The sequence below is a fragment of the Aulostomus chinensis genome, chromosome 17, assembly GCF_037954235.1.
Source record: "Aulostomus chinensis isolate RoL2024-O1b breed Wild chromosome 17, RoL_Achi_v1.0, whole genome shotgun sequence".
In the NCBI taxonomy this organism is placed as follows: domain Eukaryota; kingdom Metazoa; phylum Chordata; class Actinopteri; order Syngnathiformes; family Aulostomidae; genus Aulostomus; species Aulostomus chinensis.
In genome coordinates this window covers 1,165,565-1,183,135 of record NC_141336.1, presented here as the reverse complement: position 1 = coordinate 1,183,135, position 17,571 = coordinate 1,165,565, and the positions used below count along the sequence as shown (strand labels likewise).

Genomic DNA, 17,571 nt, shown 5'->3' with positions numbered 1-17,571 from the left:
TAAAAGTCCAGCGTGGTAGGAGGGAGGTGCAGTGATCCAGCCTGGAAGTGACAAAAGCAGGGACTAGTTTTTCTTGTCACATAGCGGTGAGGTTGTCGTGTCCTGGGGTTTTTGTCTTGTCACTTCCTGTTTTATTTTGAAAATTTACTCTCCTCTCGTTTCAGGTCACTTACCCTTCCTCATGTGTCACCGGTCCGTGTCTCCCTGATTCCTGATAGTTTCCACCTGTTCCCCTCAGGTGTTAAAGTCAGCGTCTCCCCTTTGTCTTGTGCCAGAGTGTTCGTCTTTGACGTCACCCCAGCACGTCGTAGTTCGTAGTCCAAAGTCTTGTCACGTCAGCCTGTGTTTTTGCCTCGTCACGAGTGATTTTTTGTTTGTACTTTTTCATAGCATAGCTGTTATTTCATAGCCTTTTTTGTTTCCTCCTTGGGAGTGATTTTCTGTTTCTTATTGATATTAGAAGTCTTGTTGTCCTCCCAGTTTTGGCGTGAGCGATTTAGTTTCAGTTCAGTGAATTCTTAGACGGGTTTGTTTCCCTCGGTAGAGAGCGCTCCTAGTTTTGTACTTAGCTTTTGTTTTCCTTGTTGAGAGATTTTACGTTGGTTTATTTCTTCATTAGTGGTTTTTCCCTCTTCTGGAGTGGTTTTTCTTTGTTTTATTTTCCCCATCATGTTCTGCTTCCATAGCCTGATATTTTCTCGCTCTGTTGAGAGGATTAATCAGTTAAATAAAGCCTGTTTTGAGTCCTGGCCTGACATTCCTGCGTCTTCTTGAGCCAGGATGTGTCTGATCTTAGCGATGTTATGTCGATGGAAGAAGGCGTCCTGGAGGTTTGTTGAATGTGGGAGTTGAAGGGTCCTGATCAAAGAGAACTCCTAGGTTCCTACGGTGGTGCTGGGGGCCAGGGTGGTGCCATCCAGGGTACCTGTCTCATCAGATCAGGTGGTCCTCAGGTGTTTGGGCCCAGCACAAGAACTTCAGTTTATCAGAGTTTAATAAAGGAAACGATGGTCCTCCATGTTTTTATCTCAATCCCAATTTTAGGAGCGCCAGTGCTTGGGACCACACTTGTAAGTAATTGCTTGTATTGTTTAAAGTTGGATTGAAGCGAGTGACTGCACTGCCTTTGAGCCACAAGCATGTCTCTTTCCTCCATTTGCCAATTTTGATGCTGCAGTTTCTGGGCCTCAACGTCACGTTTCTGCCACACAAGCCTTGCTAATCTCACTTGAGCTGCATGGCCGACTGTTCATATATTGTGATTTTTCTATTTAGCAAAGGCTGTCACCCCCTTTTTTGGTTTGGTGTCCAACATTTTAACTACATTTGCTGCTCTTTTAAATAACGGTACAGGCCTGGAGAGCAGAAAGTCCCGTTCCCGCAAGTAACCAAACTTTTAAGATGGAGTTGAAACAATCATTAGCATATTAATGTTGTCTAATTTAGATGTGTGGGAGTAGTCGTAAGTTAGGTTCAACCAAAGTGGATAGACATGCACCATATATCTTAATTCCAATGTACAAGATGTCAAATTAGGACTTTTCTGGAATTTTCTAGTTTTTGAAGAAGCTTTTCAGAGCAGCTGTCTGAATTAAATCACATAACATCTAGAGAATGTATTTTTATCTTTCATCAACAAATGAGACCGTTGGTTTTTAAGACCAGCGGTCATGAGGACACCATGAGGATCTGTGTCGTGATCCAGACGGGGTGGCCATCACCCTCCAGGGAATCCTGGTACTCACTGATCTTGGCAACCTGGCCAGAGCCTGCAGCCTCCTCCTGGGGTTGGCACAGGCGCTTAATCTCCAGTACCCTTCCAAACGTGTCAAAACTTTTGAGGTTTTTCAGAGACTTTTTGTGGGACTCCACACACTGCGTCCGAAACCATTCCCTAGGTTCATGACTCTCAAAAACATGCTTCTTGCCTGAGCAGTCAAAATGGCTGTCACGTCTGCCCTTATGAGCAGCTGGTTTGTTGTGTTGCGTTCAGGAGGTTCATATGTTTCTGTTACACACGTTTGTACGCGTCATCTTTGTGATGGTTAAACTGTGTTTTCGTGTTTTGACAACCTAAGAGCTACGATCAGAAGTGCCTGTGTGCAGTGTTCAGTGTGTCGTGTGTACCAGACAAAGCTACGTTTTATAGGTAGATGTTTACAGTTCACATGCTCTTTCATGCAAAGATTCAATAAATGTTGAAAATGGATGCCGCTGCACTAGATTTGTTACATTGATGGTATTTGTAGCTAATGATTTGAAGCAGTTGACACTCAACATTCTTATTTTTCCTTTTAAATGTTACCAATTTAAGTTTGATTTGTTTAACATGCTAACATTTTTGACATTTATTTGACTAACTGAATTGATTACGAGGCTGTTTCTTATCAGTTCTACTTATTATTTTAGTATATAGTGAAATGCATATGAAGTTTGTAGAAGGTCCTCAAGAGTGCCTCCTGCACTCCGAAGGACCTCAGCCTCCTGAGCAGGTGGCGTCTGACCCTTCCTGTAGACGGCCCGGTGGCGTCTGACCCTTCCTGTAGACGGCCCGGTGGCGTCTGACCAGTCCAGTTTGTTCAGGTGAACACCCAGGTGCTTATAAGATGTCACCATCTCAGTCTCCATTCCCTGGATGTTCACCAGCGTCAGGTGGGGCTGCGTCCCCCAGCAGAAGTCCACCACCAGCTCCTTGGTTTTCCCCGCGTTGATCTGGAGGTGGTTCCTCAGGCACCAGTCTACGAAGTCCTGGGTCAGTTCTCTGTACCCCTTGTCAATTGCGGAGTCATCAGAGAACTTCTGCAGGTGACAGGTGGGTGTGTGGTGGGAGAAGAGGAATGGAGCCAGGACTTCAGGAGCCTGGAGCTGATTCCATCAGGACCCGGCGCCTTCCTCAGCTTGATCCTCCTGAGCTGGTTTCTTACCTGGAGAGTTGTGAGGGACAGGTTGGAGCAGGGGGGCTCTGTGTTCAGGACTGGTGATGGTGAGTGGATGAAGAGAGCAGTGGCCTGAGACAGGCCTGAGGCAGACTCCCCTGGTGTTGTTCTGCTGCAGCCAATCCTCCATCTTCCTTCTGTAGCAGCTCTTCCCCTCCCTGATCTTCTTTCTCAGCTCCCTCTTCACAGCCTTCAGCTCGTCCCTGTTCCCTGACTTGAAGGCTCTCTTCTTCTCCTTGAGGAGAGCCTTGATGTCAGGGTTAACCCACGGTTTGTTGTTGGGGACCGTACAGCCCTGGTGAGTACGGTGTTGTCCACACAGAAGTTAATGTGGTCCTTCAGAGCCTCCTCAGCTCCGTTCGTTTAGCATTCCCAATGCAATTTTTCAAAAATGCGAGGAATTACCTTCCTGTTGCGCTGTGGTTATGATGGAGGTGAACTGCCTGTGAAACTGTCAGTCTCTCGCCAGAAGGTTCTCCTGCACTGGAACCTGATATTTAAACACAGTTCAGCTCCTCACGGTTCCCCCCTGTGGAACCACAGATGTGTTCTGACCAGTCCTCAGTCCTGGTTTTGGCTCGTGGTTGGATGAAGGAGTTTGGGCCGTTCCTCATCTGATGGGTGAACCTGGTCACTTCCTAACTCATAAGAACTTCTGTGGTAAATCCGACCTTCAGTGCTCAACGAGAGAGAACAATAAAGTAGTTCAAGACGTTCCAGCTCCTTTAGAACAACGACTCAAGAGCTGGTGGTGCATTCAAGTGTTTCAGGAAAGAGAGCGCTCTGTGGGAGGAGTCAGGTGAGGGAGTAGACGATCCTCTAACCAGTTCATCAGGAGGGTTTCAACCCAACAACACTGTCCCTACGTCTGGTGGTTACAGCACTGAGGAGGCGAGACAGGAAGTGATGTTTACCTCATTGACCCCTCGTGACGCTGACGAGGTCGCTTTTCAAATATCAGTGATGTTCATCTGTCGAAGCACTTCCTACATACGACAACAACTGGGGGGGGGGGGGGGGCGTTGAGTGACAGTGGAACGGTGGAAAAGGTTTGCTGTGATTGTTCCTGAACTCTGGTTCTCCTTACAAGTAACCAGACAAATTAGGCTCCGCCCTTTGACCTGGACATCTGTTAAAGTGGGCGTTCAGTTCAAGGAGAACTTGGACTTCCTGGTGAACCATTTGATTGCGGATGTGAAACATTTTATTCTGGAGGTGGAGCCCCCCATCAATGGATGGAGGAACGACCTGGAGCTGTCCTGCACTCCTGTCACATGACCACCAGTGACACCCAGAGACGGTTTTCTTTAATGGACCTTTTTGCTCTTCTAGAATGAGACCTCACAGTGGAGGTTTCTTTCTGTTCTCCATCCATCCATCCCTCCATCATCCATCCCTCCATGTTCCCCCTCTCCTCCTGTTGAGGGTGGTGGGGGTGGAGCCTATCCCAGCAGCCTTCCCCCTGGACAGGTCACCAGTCCATGGCAGGGCCAACACATAGAGACAGACAACCATTGGCTCTCCCAGCCACGCCTACGGTCAGTTTAGAGTCTGGATTAACCTGGTCCCTCTTGATGTCTTTGGACTGTGGAGGAAGCTGGAGTACCAGAGAGAACCCAGCAGGAACGGGGAGAACATGGAGACTCACCCAGAAAGACCCCGTGCTGCAGCCGGGGCTCCACCCACAACCTTCTTGCTGGGGGCCACAGGGAGGACCACTGCTCCACCCACAACCTTCTTGCTGGGGGGCCACAGTGAGGACCTCTGCTGCACTCTGCTGCTAGTTCTCCTGTTTATCTGTTGTTGTTGTTGTTGTTGTTATTATTATTATTATTATTATTATTATTATTATTATTATTATACATGACAAAATGTACCTCAATTGTTTCTATTTTGAACAACTTGAAGTAAAGTTACGACCAGGAAGTGAACTGACGTGTGTTCATGTGACCTGGTATCATTTGTGCTTGATGGTGAGGTTCTCCTCCTCGGGCCTCTCTTGTTCCTACGAACCTGTGGTGAACCCAGCAGACACCGACACATCACCATAGCACGGTTAGGGATTTTGCACAGTGTTTCTTATTCCAGTCTTAAACTTCTTCCTGTAACATCCCAACATCAAAGTTGACGTATTCCTCCTCCTAAGACAGCAGGAGTGACCCTCGTCTTGGTATTTCCTCAGTAGGCAGCCGAGAGGCCGTTGAGGCTGCAGATTGTGGTGATTTACAGTTTTAGATCAACCTGATGCTCAAAGTGCCAAACATAAATACGACACTCACATACCCACAGACTGATCTTTATGAGGGCTACAACACACAAACGTCACCACTGCCAGTACAACAGGAGCTGAGCTCCGTCAGATTGGAGTCGTTGCTGCTGCTGAAGCCCCTGGTTCTCCGCCAGCAGGCCATCAGCATGTGACAGCAATCAGGACAACACAATGTTCGAGTGCTGTCCTCATTGTGCACACAAACAGTCACAAAGTCCACAAATCAGCGTCGCCGTGCGTGTATGTGTTTGAGGCAGGTCTCAGCTCATCACCCATCCAGGTGTGTTCACCTGCTCCTTTACCCAGGTGACAGGAAACACTGATAAACACAAATCCTGCACACGTGAACTGCGTCGTCTGACACACCAGCACGGCTGAAGCGGTGAGCGGTGAGGACACGCCCCAGCTGTTGTGGGTCTGTGGGCTTGTAGTGATGCTTCTTACTGCACAAGACACTTACTGCCATCACTGACCTTTGACCCTGAAGAGTTTTCTAGGACTTCAGCCTTCAGCTCCTTCCTGTGTTGGAGCTCTTTTGCCTTCAGCTCCCTGGAAATCCTTCGTTTTTCTTTCTTTGAGGCCTTTCTTGCTCTCCTGAACATCTTCGTGGTGTAGTGCCGCCCACCGTTCTCCACAATCATGAGCTCAATTTTCTCCAAGAGACCCACCGTCTGTCCTCGCTCCATCGCTTGGTTGTTGAGGACGTGATATCGTCCGTAACAAACCTGAATGAGCTCTTTGAGTTTGTCACTCTTTGAAACAAAACCCTCGATAGTTTGTTTCTTCAGTTGGTCTCCGTGTGTGAACAGTACGAGCGAGTATTTAGCTGCTTCCTTGCCAAACGTGCTGTGAATCAGTTTCACGGTTTCTTCCTCCTCTCGAGTGAACCGGCCCAGCTTCAGCACCAACAGGAAGACGTGCGGGCCCGGGGCCGTCAGAGAGATGCACTTCTCCAGTTTCTTCAGCACTTCCTCTATGGTGTAGTCAGTGTCAAACAACCCTGGGGTGTCGACGACAGCGACCCTTCGACCTGCGATCTCTCCCTCAGCTCGCTGGCATTCAAATGTCAAAGAAGAAGAAGAGAGTTTTGACGAGAAGGCTTCTCTTCCCAGGAGGGTGTTTCCTGCTGCGCTCTTCCCTGCTCCCGTCTTCCCCACCAGGATGATCCGAACCTCAGCAGCCCTCTGCTTCTTGGACCCTGCAGGGATGAAGACAGGAGCACTTGTTACACTCTTAAACGCGAGTAGAGATCAGTCCTGCGGTCCATGTGTGCTGACCTGCCCAGATGAACACATTCACACTGGAGATTTTACACAACTCATCAAGATCACAACATACTGACGTGTTTGGCGACGGCAAATAAATCCTTCATGCCAGCACATGCAGTCCTGTGAAAATAGCAGGTTATATACATCCTTGAGGAAGGTAGGTGGCGCTTTGCACCCAAAAGTCACAAGAAATAGAGGAAGTAGAACAACAGGAACGCATCGCAGCGCGCCTGGTAGGCAACCATGTTGCTATCAACACTGGAAAAAAGAAAAGTTGAATTAGAAAATGGTCAATTTAACAAACACTGGACAGAGAAGTACCTGTGCATCGAAACCCCTGAGGGCAAGCCAGTGTTCTTGCTATGTAGCAGTCAATGCTGTCGCTAAGGGGCGTACATGAGACCAACAGCTCGCGGGGGCGTCCGGCCCGCGGCCCCTCGGGTTTCTGACAATGTGAACAATGTTTCTGAACAATCTCGCTGAATATCCTGCTTTAGCTAGACCAAGAGGCATTGAGACGACTGTTGAGAGAAGAGTACTCCTGAGTACTTTTACTGCACTACACTTATCATCCACGTGGGAGGTAATAGTGCTGTAACTACAACTTGTTAGTGTGACAAATGACATGTGACGATGACAGCATGTGCTTGTTTTGGGTTGAACATGTTAGTGTGTATTTATACATGTGTAAGTGTTCACATGTATTAGTACACACTGAGGAACATTATTCCTGTCTCCCAATAAACTTCTTCGGGTTAGGGTTAGAAGTGTGTTTTGCAGAGGCTTATGGGATGGGTAGTTCTTTAACTCTTGAGCGACTCGCCCACGCACGCTTGTACCGTTCCCTTTTTCTCTGTTTGCTCTTATCTTTTTGCACCAACTTAAATGTTTTATAGCCAACTCCGCCCACTCCGCTGAGGTCTGGCAGCAGCAGCTGGTACAGCTGAGCAGGCTCACGGACCTCAGCGGAGTGGGCGGAGTTGGCCGGGACCACCCCACCTGGGTGGAGTCAGCAGGGACTGCCCACCTCCACAAGGACAGACCTCTCACTCAGTTCCTTCACTGATGTTCTGCACCGTCCTACTTGAGGAGTTTCCAGCAGGACTGAGACCAGCAGCAAGCAGAAGAATCGTGACTATAAAACATTTAAGTCGGTGCAATAAAATGACCTCTGTCTCAGACATTGTTAATAAAGACAAACCAGTTCTTCTCATAGATGCAGTTTATTTATTCATTCAGATTTTACATCATTTATATGACATCATTAATAACCCTTCAGGGAAGTCCTGCTCACATATTTTACAACCAAGATGCCATAATCTATGATGAGTGAGGTGCTGATATTCATTTACAAGCTGCTCAGCTTCCACGTCACGCCTCCTCCAGCGGGGGCCGTCACATGTTGTTTGTAAATAAGTGATGTCATCCTCACAGTGATTCTGAGGGTCACTGTTGGGAGTTTGAGGCTCGTCTGGACAGACAGACGTGCTCTTACTGCACATGGCAGTGTTTGGAGATTCCCACTGACATCGCTCCAACTGTAGCTCCAACAGCTGCTCCAGCTGCAGCTCCGACCGCCAAACCTATGGGCCCTCCACAGACTCCGAGCAGGCCGCCGATGGCAGCGCCGCAGGCTGTTGTTACAGCGATGACACGAGCCGCCACAAACTCGTTGGATCGTTCAGCTTGAGCTCTGGCTTCGACCTCGTACCTGACGTACACCTTCTTCTCCTCCAGGCGGTAAGCTTTTCCTTTGTATTTGGCTCTCAGGTCCTCGAGCTCCTTCTGCCTCTGGGCCTCCTGCTCCTTCAGGATACGCTCCATCTCTTTCTCGATGGCCGCCTCGGCTGTCATGAACATCTGGTTGGTGTAGTGGCGTCCTCCGTTAGCCATTGTGATCTTGTCGATTTTATCCAGGAGCTGACTGGTTTGTTCAGGGTCCTTCACTTCGTTATTGAAGAGGTGATATCGACCGTGGCACTTGTGGATGATGGATGTCAGGTCTGCGCTCTCTGAGATGTAGTCTTCAATGGTTTGCCTCTTCAGCTGGTCTCCGTGGGTGAACAGCACCATTGTGAATTTGTCTGCATCTTCACCAAATGTGGTCTGAATCATTGTGACCGTTTCCTTCTCCTCCTGCGTGAAGCGGCCCAGCTGAAGGACCACCAGGAAGACGTGGGGCCCAGGAGCACACAGGGAGATGCACATCTTGATCCTCTTCAGCACTTCCTCTTGGGAAAAATTGGTGTCAAACAGTCCTGGAGTGTCGATAACAGCGACCTTTCGGCCCCTGATGTCTCCCTTGGCTTTGTGGCATTCCGAGGTCAGGGAAGAAGGAGATAGTTCTGACTCAAAAGCTTCTCTCCCCAGGATGGTGTTTCCCGCCGCACTCTTCCCGACTCCAGTCTTCCCTACTAGAACGATCCTCCTTTCATGCGAGTCTGTGAATCCTCCAGACCCTGCCAGACAGAAGTACAGCATTTGTCATGAAGTCCCCATTTGGAGAGAGCGAGAGAGAGAGAGACGGTGTGTAAGCTCCGGGAGGAAAAAAAGGAAGAAAAATCCGAACTGATGGCTTTTTTGTTCATGAAGGAATCTCACCTCCGATGAGACCCAGAGCTTCTCACCTCTTTTAGCTGGCAGCTTTTATGACCTGACTTCGTCTTTTATGTTCTTTATGGGAGCAAACTGCCTCCAACAGTCCAGTAGCAGCTGCTATCCACTCCAGCCTCACACACTCACTTCTGCCACCCCGCATGTCCGGTGACTACCTGAGCCAGCGACCCCGCATGCCAATGATGTCACTGGTGGGAGCAGAGATGAGTGGACGTCAGCAGCACGTGTGCTTCCACCTCTGTTGCCTCTGTTAGTCGTTCAGTCAACGGCTTTTAAATCAGTTTTTCTGTTGGTTTGTTGTTGTTTTTTTTGCAGTGTTCTACCGTAAAGCTAAACACCTCTGCCCTCAGTGGGTGGAGCCACAGAGATGTTCACCTACTGTGACATCATAGGTATGTCATCTATCAAGCGCTCCACTGCAGAGGTGGTGAGTGGAGCCAGGACAGTCGGGGAGACCCTGTCAGCCCTGTGAGCCCAGCTCTGCATGAGGCAGCTCGGTTGAGTCAGTGGGGTTGCCGTTGTTTTGGCCTCTGCTGTCATGGTAACCGGGCTGCAGCCTCTTATGGTGATGGTGTGATAGTTGGGAATTGTGTTGCCTTCAACCTGGATTTGCTTGTCTAGAGACACATCTTTTCCAACTTCAACTTAACTTCTAACAAACGTGTATTGTTCCTTCCACGTGTTCACTCGGAGTGGCTTCACTTGAGACTCTTCAAACATCAAATCCCTGACATCTTTTTGCTCGACAGCGACAAACATTTTTTTAATCCTGAAGAACTTCACATAATTTTGTCCTCTTCTGTATTTGTATCAGCTGAAATACTCAGTTGATTATGGCGACATGAAAATGACAAATACCAGGAAGACATCTTACTGTGATAGGAGCCGCTGCTCATGTTGATCCGCCGTCCTGTCCTGTGGCCCAAGAATCCCTCAACAGGCGTCTTCACCTTTTTACCTGCATGTGGGTGTGGTCTGTTGTAAAAAAATGGAATATCCACGCAAAAGGAAGTGCTGCTTGTTTGGTTTTGTTTTTTTAAATCAAGATAACAATCCAGACATTTTTTAGATTTAGTGAAGACGTGAGAATCACATAACCCCAACATTTCCTTCTCCTTCAGTGCAGCAAAATATCTTCTCTGAGAGGAAAACGTCAAGTGTTTTTAGCGTTTCCTTTTCACTTGAAAACCAAACTTCCTGAAGAGAAAGCAGCAGCAGTCACAGGTAGAACCGGTTCCTTGCTCAGCTGCTGAACCCTCCACCCCACCCACAGGGTCAGAGTCAGAGGAGATTCAATGTGAAAACATGTCATCTCCAGTCAATACATTCGTCCTTCACGTCGACTTCCTGCCATCAGCAGCTGCCTACAGGCTCAGTTACGCTTCTGCTGCACCAGAGCCTGAAACCCAGGGCTGATTCATGACGCGTGTGGGCGGACTGCGCTGGTTCTGTTCAGTCTCGGCACTCATAGAATACAACATCCCAGAAATACCCTGGATTCCACGCCTCATTTCCACTGTGAGCAGCAGGTAACGTGAGAGAAATGTAAAATTGGTGTTCACATCGTGAGAACCTGGCTACCAACTTCAAAACACCTCTGAGATTAACAGGAAGAATCACCATCCTCTGCTCCATTGGAGGAGTGCTGTGGTTTGGCACAGGCCGTGCCTCTCACCATGATGTCACGGCGTCTCCTCATACCAGCCGAGAGATTGTTTAGATGATTGTTCAAGTCTCACGTTTCAGGAATATTTGATGACATCACAAAGGTCGTGTGTTTAACCAGCATCAGGCAGTTACAGAGCGCCAGTCGTCTCCCTCCGCGGGGTCTGACTGATGATCCCACCAATCAAACCTTCAGTGGTGACCCTGAAAGCGTCTCACTGACTGCAACTGCAGACCTCTGCTGGCTCCTCCCACATTCTTTTACTCACATGACACCAAACCTGCTGAACTGCATCTCCAGACAGTCGTCCACTCGCCATCAAGATGACCTGCCCTGATCGACATGCTGTTATCAGCGCACATTTGATGAACTAGACAGAGCTCTGTCACCTGTGAGGGAGGCCTTTGTTCAGGGGGTAAAGCAGCTGTCCAGGAATCAGAAGACTGTGGCTCCTCCAGGCTAATCAGTCACATCTCTGATAACTGGAGCTGTGTGTGTGTGTGTGTGTGTGTGTGTGTGTGTGTGTGTGTGTGTGTGTGTGTGTGTGTGTGTGTGTGTGTGTGGCAGGTTTTCAATATCTGAAGTGTTTGTATCCCATTTTTGCTGTTCTGTTTTTTATTTGTGATGACCCTCTGCACCACCAGGGGGCTCCATGTCAAGGCTGGTACACCAGAGAGGTGAAGCAGGAACCAGGAAGTTCCTCCAAGCCGGCTTTCCTTCAACAAGCGGCTCCTCAAACCCTGAACTCCCAGTCAGAGGTCACTGGTATCAGGACGGTGGGTGGGATCTCTCTCTGTCAATCAAGGCTTCTGCTTCAGGCTCTGTGGCGTCCACATAAAAAGGGGCGTGGAATGCATCATGTGACTCTAAGGAGATGGAGGGATCGCGTGCCGCCTACTTTAGTCCAGAAGAACAAGTGAGTGTGATGGAGGTCAGGAACAACAAACAATGATGACAGCAAAAAGCAGCACAGCTGCTGCCAAGGAGGGGAGAGAGGAATGCTGGGAGAAGAGCAGCGATGGCGTCAGGTCATCAGTTCCTGATGTACTTGACCTGTGAGTGCTGGCGCCCCCCTCAGGAACCCTCTGAAGGAACCAGGTTCATCAGCTCATCACTCTCTCTGGGCCGCCCACATCCACAGCTCTGCACCTGAGACTAGATGCACCAGGCTTCACCGTTCAGCTCCAGAAGGACGTTCAGGTGTGACGGTGCAGGATGAAGGAGAAGGAGACTCTTCAGTGTTTGGCCAAATCACCTCAACTTTATTGGTTATTCTTAACGGTGATGAACACCAGGAGACGATCAGTTCTCTTGTCCAGGTGTGGTCTTCATTAGTGGTCACGTGGCTCCAGCAGGCTGGAATAATGAGGGGTTCCCTCAGCTGGGAGCCTGGAGCGTTGATAGGAGTGACGTCAGGAGAGGTAGCGGATCACTCCGGTCTCTGAACGCTCTCTCCCTCTGAAGAGAACCTCGCTCAGTGATGGCGCCGAGGTCCACCGGATCGTTCAAAGATGGGGGTGCCGTTTTCAGAAGAGGTGGTGGGTGAAGGGGCAGCGCTTTTATAGCCGATTGAAGCAGAAACTCTGACCCTCACCTGCTCCGGACCAGGTGAGGTTCACCCCATCAGTTACCATGGTGATCCAGCCAGGTTAAACCCCGGCTTTGGTCTCCACACCTCGCTAACCACTCATCTCACTTCCTGCCAACACAACACAACACAACACAACACAACACAACACAACACAACACAACACACCAAACAACAATACAACACACCACACCAAAACACACCACAACACAACACAATAAAACACACTAGAACACACCACACCATGCCACAACACAACACATCACAACACAACACAACACAACACACCACAACACAATAAAACACACTAGAACACACCACACCACAACACACCATGCCACAACACAACACATCACAACACACCACAACACAACACATCACATCACAACACAACACAACACAACACAACACAACACAACACACCAAACAACAACACAACACACCACACCAAAACACACCACAACACAACACAATAAAACACAATACAACACACCACAACACAACACACCACAACACAATAAAACACACTAGAACACACCACACCACACCACAACACACCATGCCACAACACAACACACCATGCCACAACACAACACATCACAACACACCATACCACAACACATCACAACACAACACAACACAACACAACACAACACAACACACCATACCACAACACAACACAACACAACACAACACACCATACCACACCACAACACATCACAACACACCACAACACAACACACCATACCACAACACAACACATCACAACACACCACAACACATCACAACACAACACAACACATCACAACACATCACAACACACCACAACACACCATGCCACAACACAACACACCATGCCACAACACAACACATCACAACACACCATACCACAACACATCACAACACAACACAACACAACACAACACAACACAACACACCATACCACAACACAACACAACACAACACAACACACCATACCACACCACAACACATCACAACACACCACAACACAACACACCATACCACAACACAACACATCACAACACACCACAACACATCACAACACATCACAACACATCACAACACACCACAACACACCACAACAACATCCTGCCTCCTCAGAGCATCAGTCAGTGGAAACCGACCTGAAACCGACTCACCACCAGATGTCAGTGTTGTCCAAAGAAAGCAGGACTCTTTGGGTTCCCCTCTCTCTCTCTCTGTCTCTCTCTCTCTCTCTCTCTCTCTCTCTCTCTTTCGCTCTGTGTATAGACATAAATACAGATAGAGGGATAGAGAGAGAGAGAGAGAGACTCATTTCCTCTCGAGCAGCAAAGAAACACAAATCCCTCAGAGATCAAACACAACAAAGGAACGGCGTCAAGTCTGATCTGACTTGAACGTCTCAGTTTCTCTCAGCGGAGGATTCAAACCTTCAAGTTTGAGGAACGCTCCATTGTCAGTGTTTATGTAGCATTGATGAATAACGTTATATACTTTGTGATTGATTACACCGGAGATATTTTACTTCAGTGATAGAAGGACTTGATGGGTGCAAGTGGCGTTGTGTGTTTTGTCACGTATGATGACTGCATCTCCTCAGCGATCTGTGTGACACTCAGGAAGGGAGGAGATCCGGATGCTCCCTCGCTGGACTTCTGGAGTCCAGTAAACTCAGCAACCTCTCAAGAGGGACGAGTGGATCAACTACAAAGGTTCATGACCGAGATGAAAGCACTTTCTTCAATGCTGCTTATAGGGGTTTTAATGTTTATTTACTTGTTGATTGTACAAACACATCCATTTTTATTTCTAAAGAAACGATGTGATCAATTATTTCATCACTAAAACAAACCTGCCTTTGTAAAAGAGCTCCGTCTTTTAGGTCTTCTTCTCCCTCTAAAAAAAACTGTTAGCAGTCGTGAGAACCTTTCACAGCAGAGGTTCTGGGAACTGTTGGTTCCTCCATTGGTTCATCTTAAAAAGACTGAAATGATTAAAGAGTTAGAGTTGGTCTGTATTTCTGCCCCTACATGTCTGGATTTTCCGGTACTGACCTCTACACATGAACCTCGGCCACGCCCCCCGCGTGCTTCAGCTGATGCATTTGGGTCCTGCTTCACACTTCTTGTCATAAAGCAGATGGTAGGAGACAGACACCAAACTACTCAGTATCTGGGGAAACGGACTCTGTTACTCAGCCGCTCTCCTACAAGCTGTTCATGCTCACTGATGGGGGGTCGAACTCATGACTCCATGGCGGTTGGATGGCCCCTCGGCCTCTGAGCCAGGACGTAGGACACCAGGTCATCACAAGGCTTGTCTGTTACAGACCACAGACTCAGCAGCTCTGGGCTTCCAGGGCTGAGCGAGAGGCCACACAAGCAGCGTCCATTCACCACCTAACAAGTAACTTACTACCGAGTACCTTGGCCCCCGCTGGAGCCTTCGCCACAGTTACCACACAGGTGTTCTGCAAGCAGCAGACGCCTGAGCGGCCACCTGCCAGGCCCTGACTGGGATTATCTCTACTACCATGCACCCGGGAAGTATCAGCACTAATAAGTATTTTAGTGTAAATGAAAGTTCCCATTAATCTCACAGGCGAGCCCTGGACAGCTCTGCCTACATAGTGAATCAAAGGCACAAATGAGCCCTCAACAGTGTGCAGGAACAGGTGTGAACAGGTGTGAACAGGTGTGGCAGTAAGCAGGACGCTACTGAGTAACCGTGAGGTCATTTCCTCCTTGTGTGAATGTTCCTACCACTGTCAAGACAAACCTTTAAATGGATGACATCACTGAAGGTCAGTTACCATGCAGAGTGTCTTGTGTGTGTGTGTGTGTGTGTGTGTGTGTGTGTGTGTATTTGATTGTGTGAGTGTGAATGCTTGTGTTAGTGTGTGTGTAAGATGAGTGGCTGACCAGAAGGGCTGGTGCGCCTCTCATGGCCTCTCATGACCTAGCAAGGCCTCTCATGGCCTCTCATGGCCCCTCATGGTTTCTCATGGCCCCTCATGGTTTCTCATGGCCTCTCATGGCCCCTCATGGCCTCTCATGGCCCCTCATGGCCTCTCATGGCCCCTCATGGACTCATGGTTTCTCATAGCCTCTCATGGCCCCTCATGGCCTCTCATGGCCCCTCATGGACTCATGGTTTCTCATGGCCTCTCATGGTCTCGCTGTGCTGGGAGACTCAGATGCTCCAAAAACGTTGATGCTAAGACAAACTGAGCCGAGCAGGTTGTTCGATGTTGAGTCTGTAGAAGGCTGAGTTAAATCTTGTAAACTCAACACTCATTCAGACACCCCCACCCAGCCCTGCATTCACTAGTCACCAATCAGAAAGCTCATACTACACACCTGTTAGCACAAGCTAACCACCAGCTAGCTCACGGTCGGTTACTGTACTGGTTTGCAGTCAAGATCCTTTGCACTGCCACACTCAGGTTTTGCTCCAACCGGCTGAAGTGCTGACAGCACCGAGCACCTGAGCGTCTGACAGCGCTGTCGCGGCTGCATTTCACCTTTGAGTTGTCTTTGTTTTTGTCCTATTTGAACATTCAGCAGGTGCCAAAATATGGCAATCTTTCAGCAACCCCCCCCCCCCCCAGTATCTCCAGACACTGGTGTGACTCCAACTCACTGGTCTAGAAAGCCAGTTCATGCCTCACGTCAGCAAGATTCCTGAAAGACGACTATTAAAGGCACACTCATGTTTTATCGTCCATTTAACTAATTTAAATCTTAACATGGAGACAGAGTCCATCTCTGTGCATCATCGACCCTCTAATGAGGGTTGACTTGAGGTATAAAATCAAAGCTGGTGTTAACCAGCTCCTCCCGGGGGCGTGCCCGCGACCCTGGGCTGTATGTTCACTGGATCACAAATGAAAGGGCACAGTACACATCGTTACCAGCCGGGCAGCACGGGGACCTCTTCCCTGCCCTGTGCCACAATTAATATATGTTTTATTAGCTCATAAGATATTCATGGTGCCTGGATGATGGTAGCAGTTTATAGGCTTGTTCATGAAAATTATTACTAATTGGAACAGTTCCAAAACCAAGTTTTTCTGCCATCAGCACTTTAACATGTCCACAAGTCCTAAAGCATTAGAACCATCTGACAACGCCTCCGACCCTCCAGTGTGGCGTGAGAGCTTCTGCTTCCTTTCACAGAAACACAGAGAAATGTGAGCTTTAATCAGCCTCCTTTTTTTGCTGCTGCCTCTCGTTGTGCTCGCAGTCCCGCCTGTGATTGTCAAATCTGCTGCAGCAGCACATCACATTGGAAGGTGGAAAAAAGGAAGCGTTATGAGCCAGAGGGAGAAAATCTGCTTTTTTGGCCTGAAGTGACACTTTTGAGGATCCGATCTCATTAATGCTAAAACATGCAAAAGCTCTGTCTTGAGACGCGCTTGGGAACGATAGTGTTGCATCAGCTCTTTGTGGAAACGCCCTGACAGAGTGCAGCTCAGATTCTTCCCCAACGCATTACCCTGCTTGTCCTTACAGTAAATGAGGGGAGACAGATGTCCTACTTCACAAAATCAAAGGGAAGATTTAGACTTACATGCCTGCTATTATGTAACAAGAGCTCCACTTTGAGCTTGACTTTTCCAACTCTTTCTCTGTTAATAACGACTTACATGAAATCAGCTGTAACGAACAAAGGTAAATGAGAGGTTCTAGTTTGGCCTTAATTGATTCCCTCGGTTCGTTCAAGCTGATGTTGGCTTGACAAGTGAGGAGGCAGATCCATAAAAACCCTGATTACAGCAGGAAGTTCATGGTTGCCTGGCAAAGCTTCAGCTCAGCAACACTGATCACTGCAGGTTCTCTTGGTTTGTGCTGGAGATGCGCTCTTGAAAATGATCGGACAGATATTCACCGCCGTAGCTGCTGCGCTGTCCCTGGAGTCAGTGAGACGGCAGGAGTCGTCAAGTCGTCAGTGCAAGAATTACGTCTCTGAGTTAAGGTAGAACTCCAGCGCACTGACTGCAGAGAAATGTGTGACCACAACTTCTCCTATCACTTTTCTGGGTGATGGAACCATGGAAAGAAAAACCGAAGGAAAATAAATAAGAACCCTTTTGCTACGGGAGGCAATCGAATGTTGGAGTGAACAGAAGTGTGAGGTTATGCATTTGTTGATGGATGCAGAGAGCGAGAGAGAGGGAGGGAGGGAGAAGGGATGAGAGAGAAAGAGAGGAGGGTGAGTGTCCT

The 17,571-nt window shown here is 48.4% G+C and overlaps 1 protein-coding gene across 3 annotated transcripts; it reads right to left on the bottom strand.

The window, feature by feature from the left end:
- Nucleotides 1–4,470: 4,470 nt before the first annotated feature.
- On the bottom strand, nucleotides 4,471–10,343 carry LOC147245926 (GTPase IMAP family member 9-like). 3 transcript variants are annotated; one of them, XM_086182918.1, is made up of 3 exons: nucleotides 9,964–10,279; nucleotides 9,101–9,277; nucleotides 7,666–8,932 (listed from the first exon to the last, which is right to left on the bottom strand). In XM_086182918.1, the coding sequence occupies exon 3, from the start codon at nucleotides 8,679–8,681 to the stop codon at nucleotides 7,965–7,967; it is 717 nt and encodes a 238-aa protein (XP_086039044.1). In that variant the 5' UTR covers nucleotides 8,682–8,932; nucleotides 9,101–9,277; nucleotides 9,964–10,279; the 3' UTR covers nucleotides 7,666–7,964. The 3 variants fall into 3 exon arrangements, with proteins under 3 accessions (XP_086039043.1, XP_086039044.1, XP_086039042.1); XM_086182917.1 differs by lacking the exons at nucleotides 7,666–8,932; nucleotides 9,101–9,277 and adding an exon at nucleotides 4,471–6,403 and having other exon boundaries at nucleotides 9,964–10,343; XM_086182916.1 differs by lacking the exon at nucleotides 9,101–9,277 and having other exon boundaries at nucleotides 7,667–8,932.
- Between the last annotated feature and the right edge of the window lie 7,228 nt (nucleotides 10,344–17,571).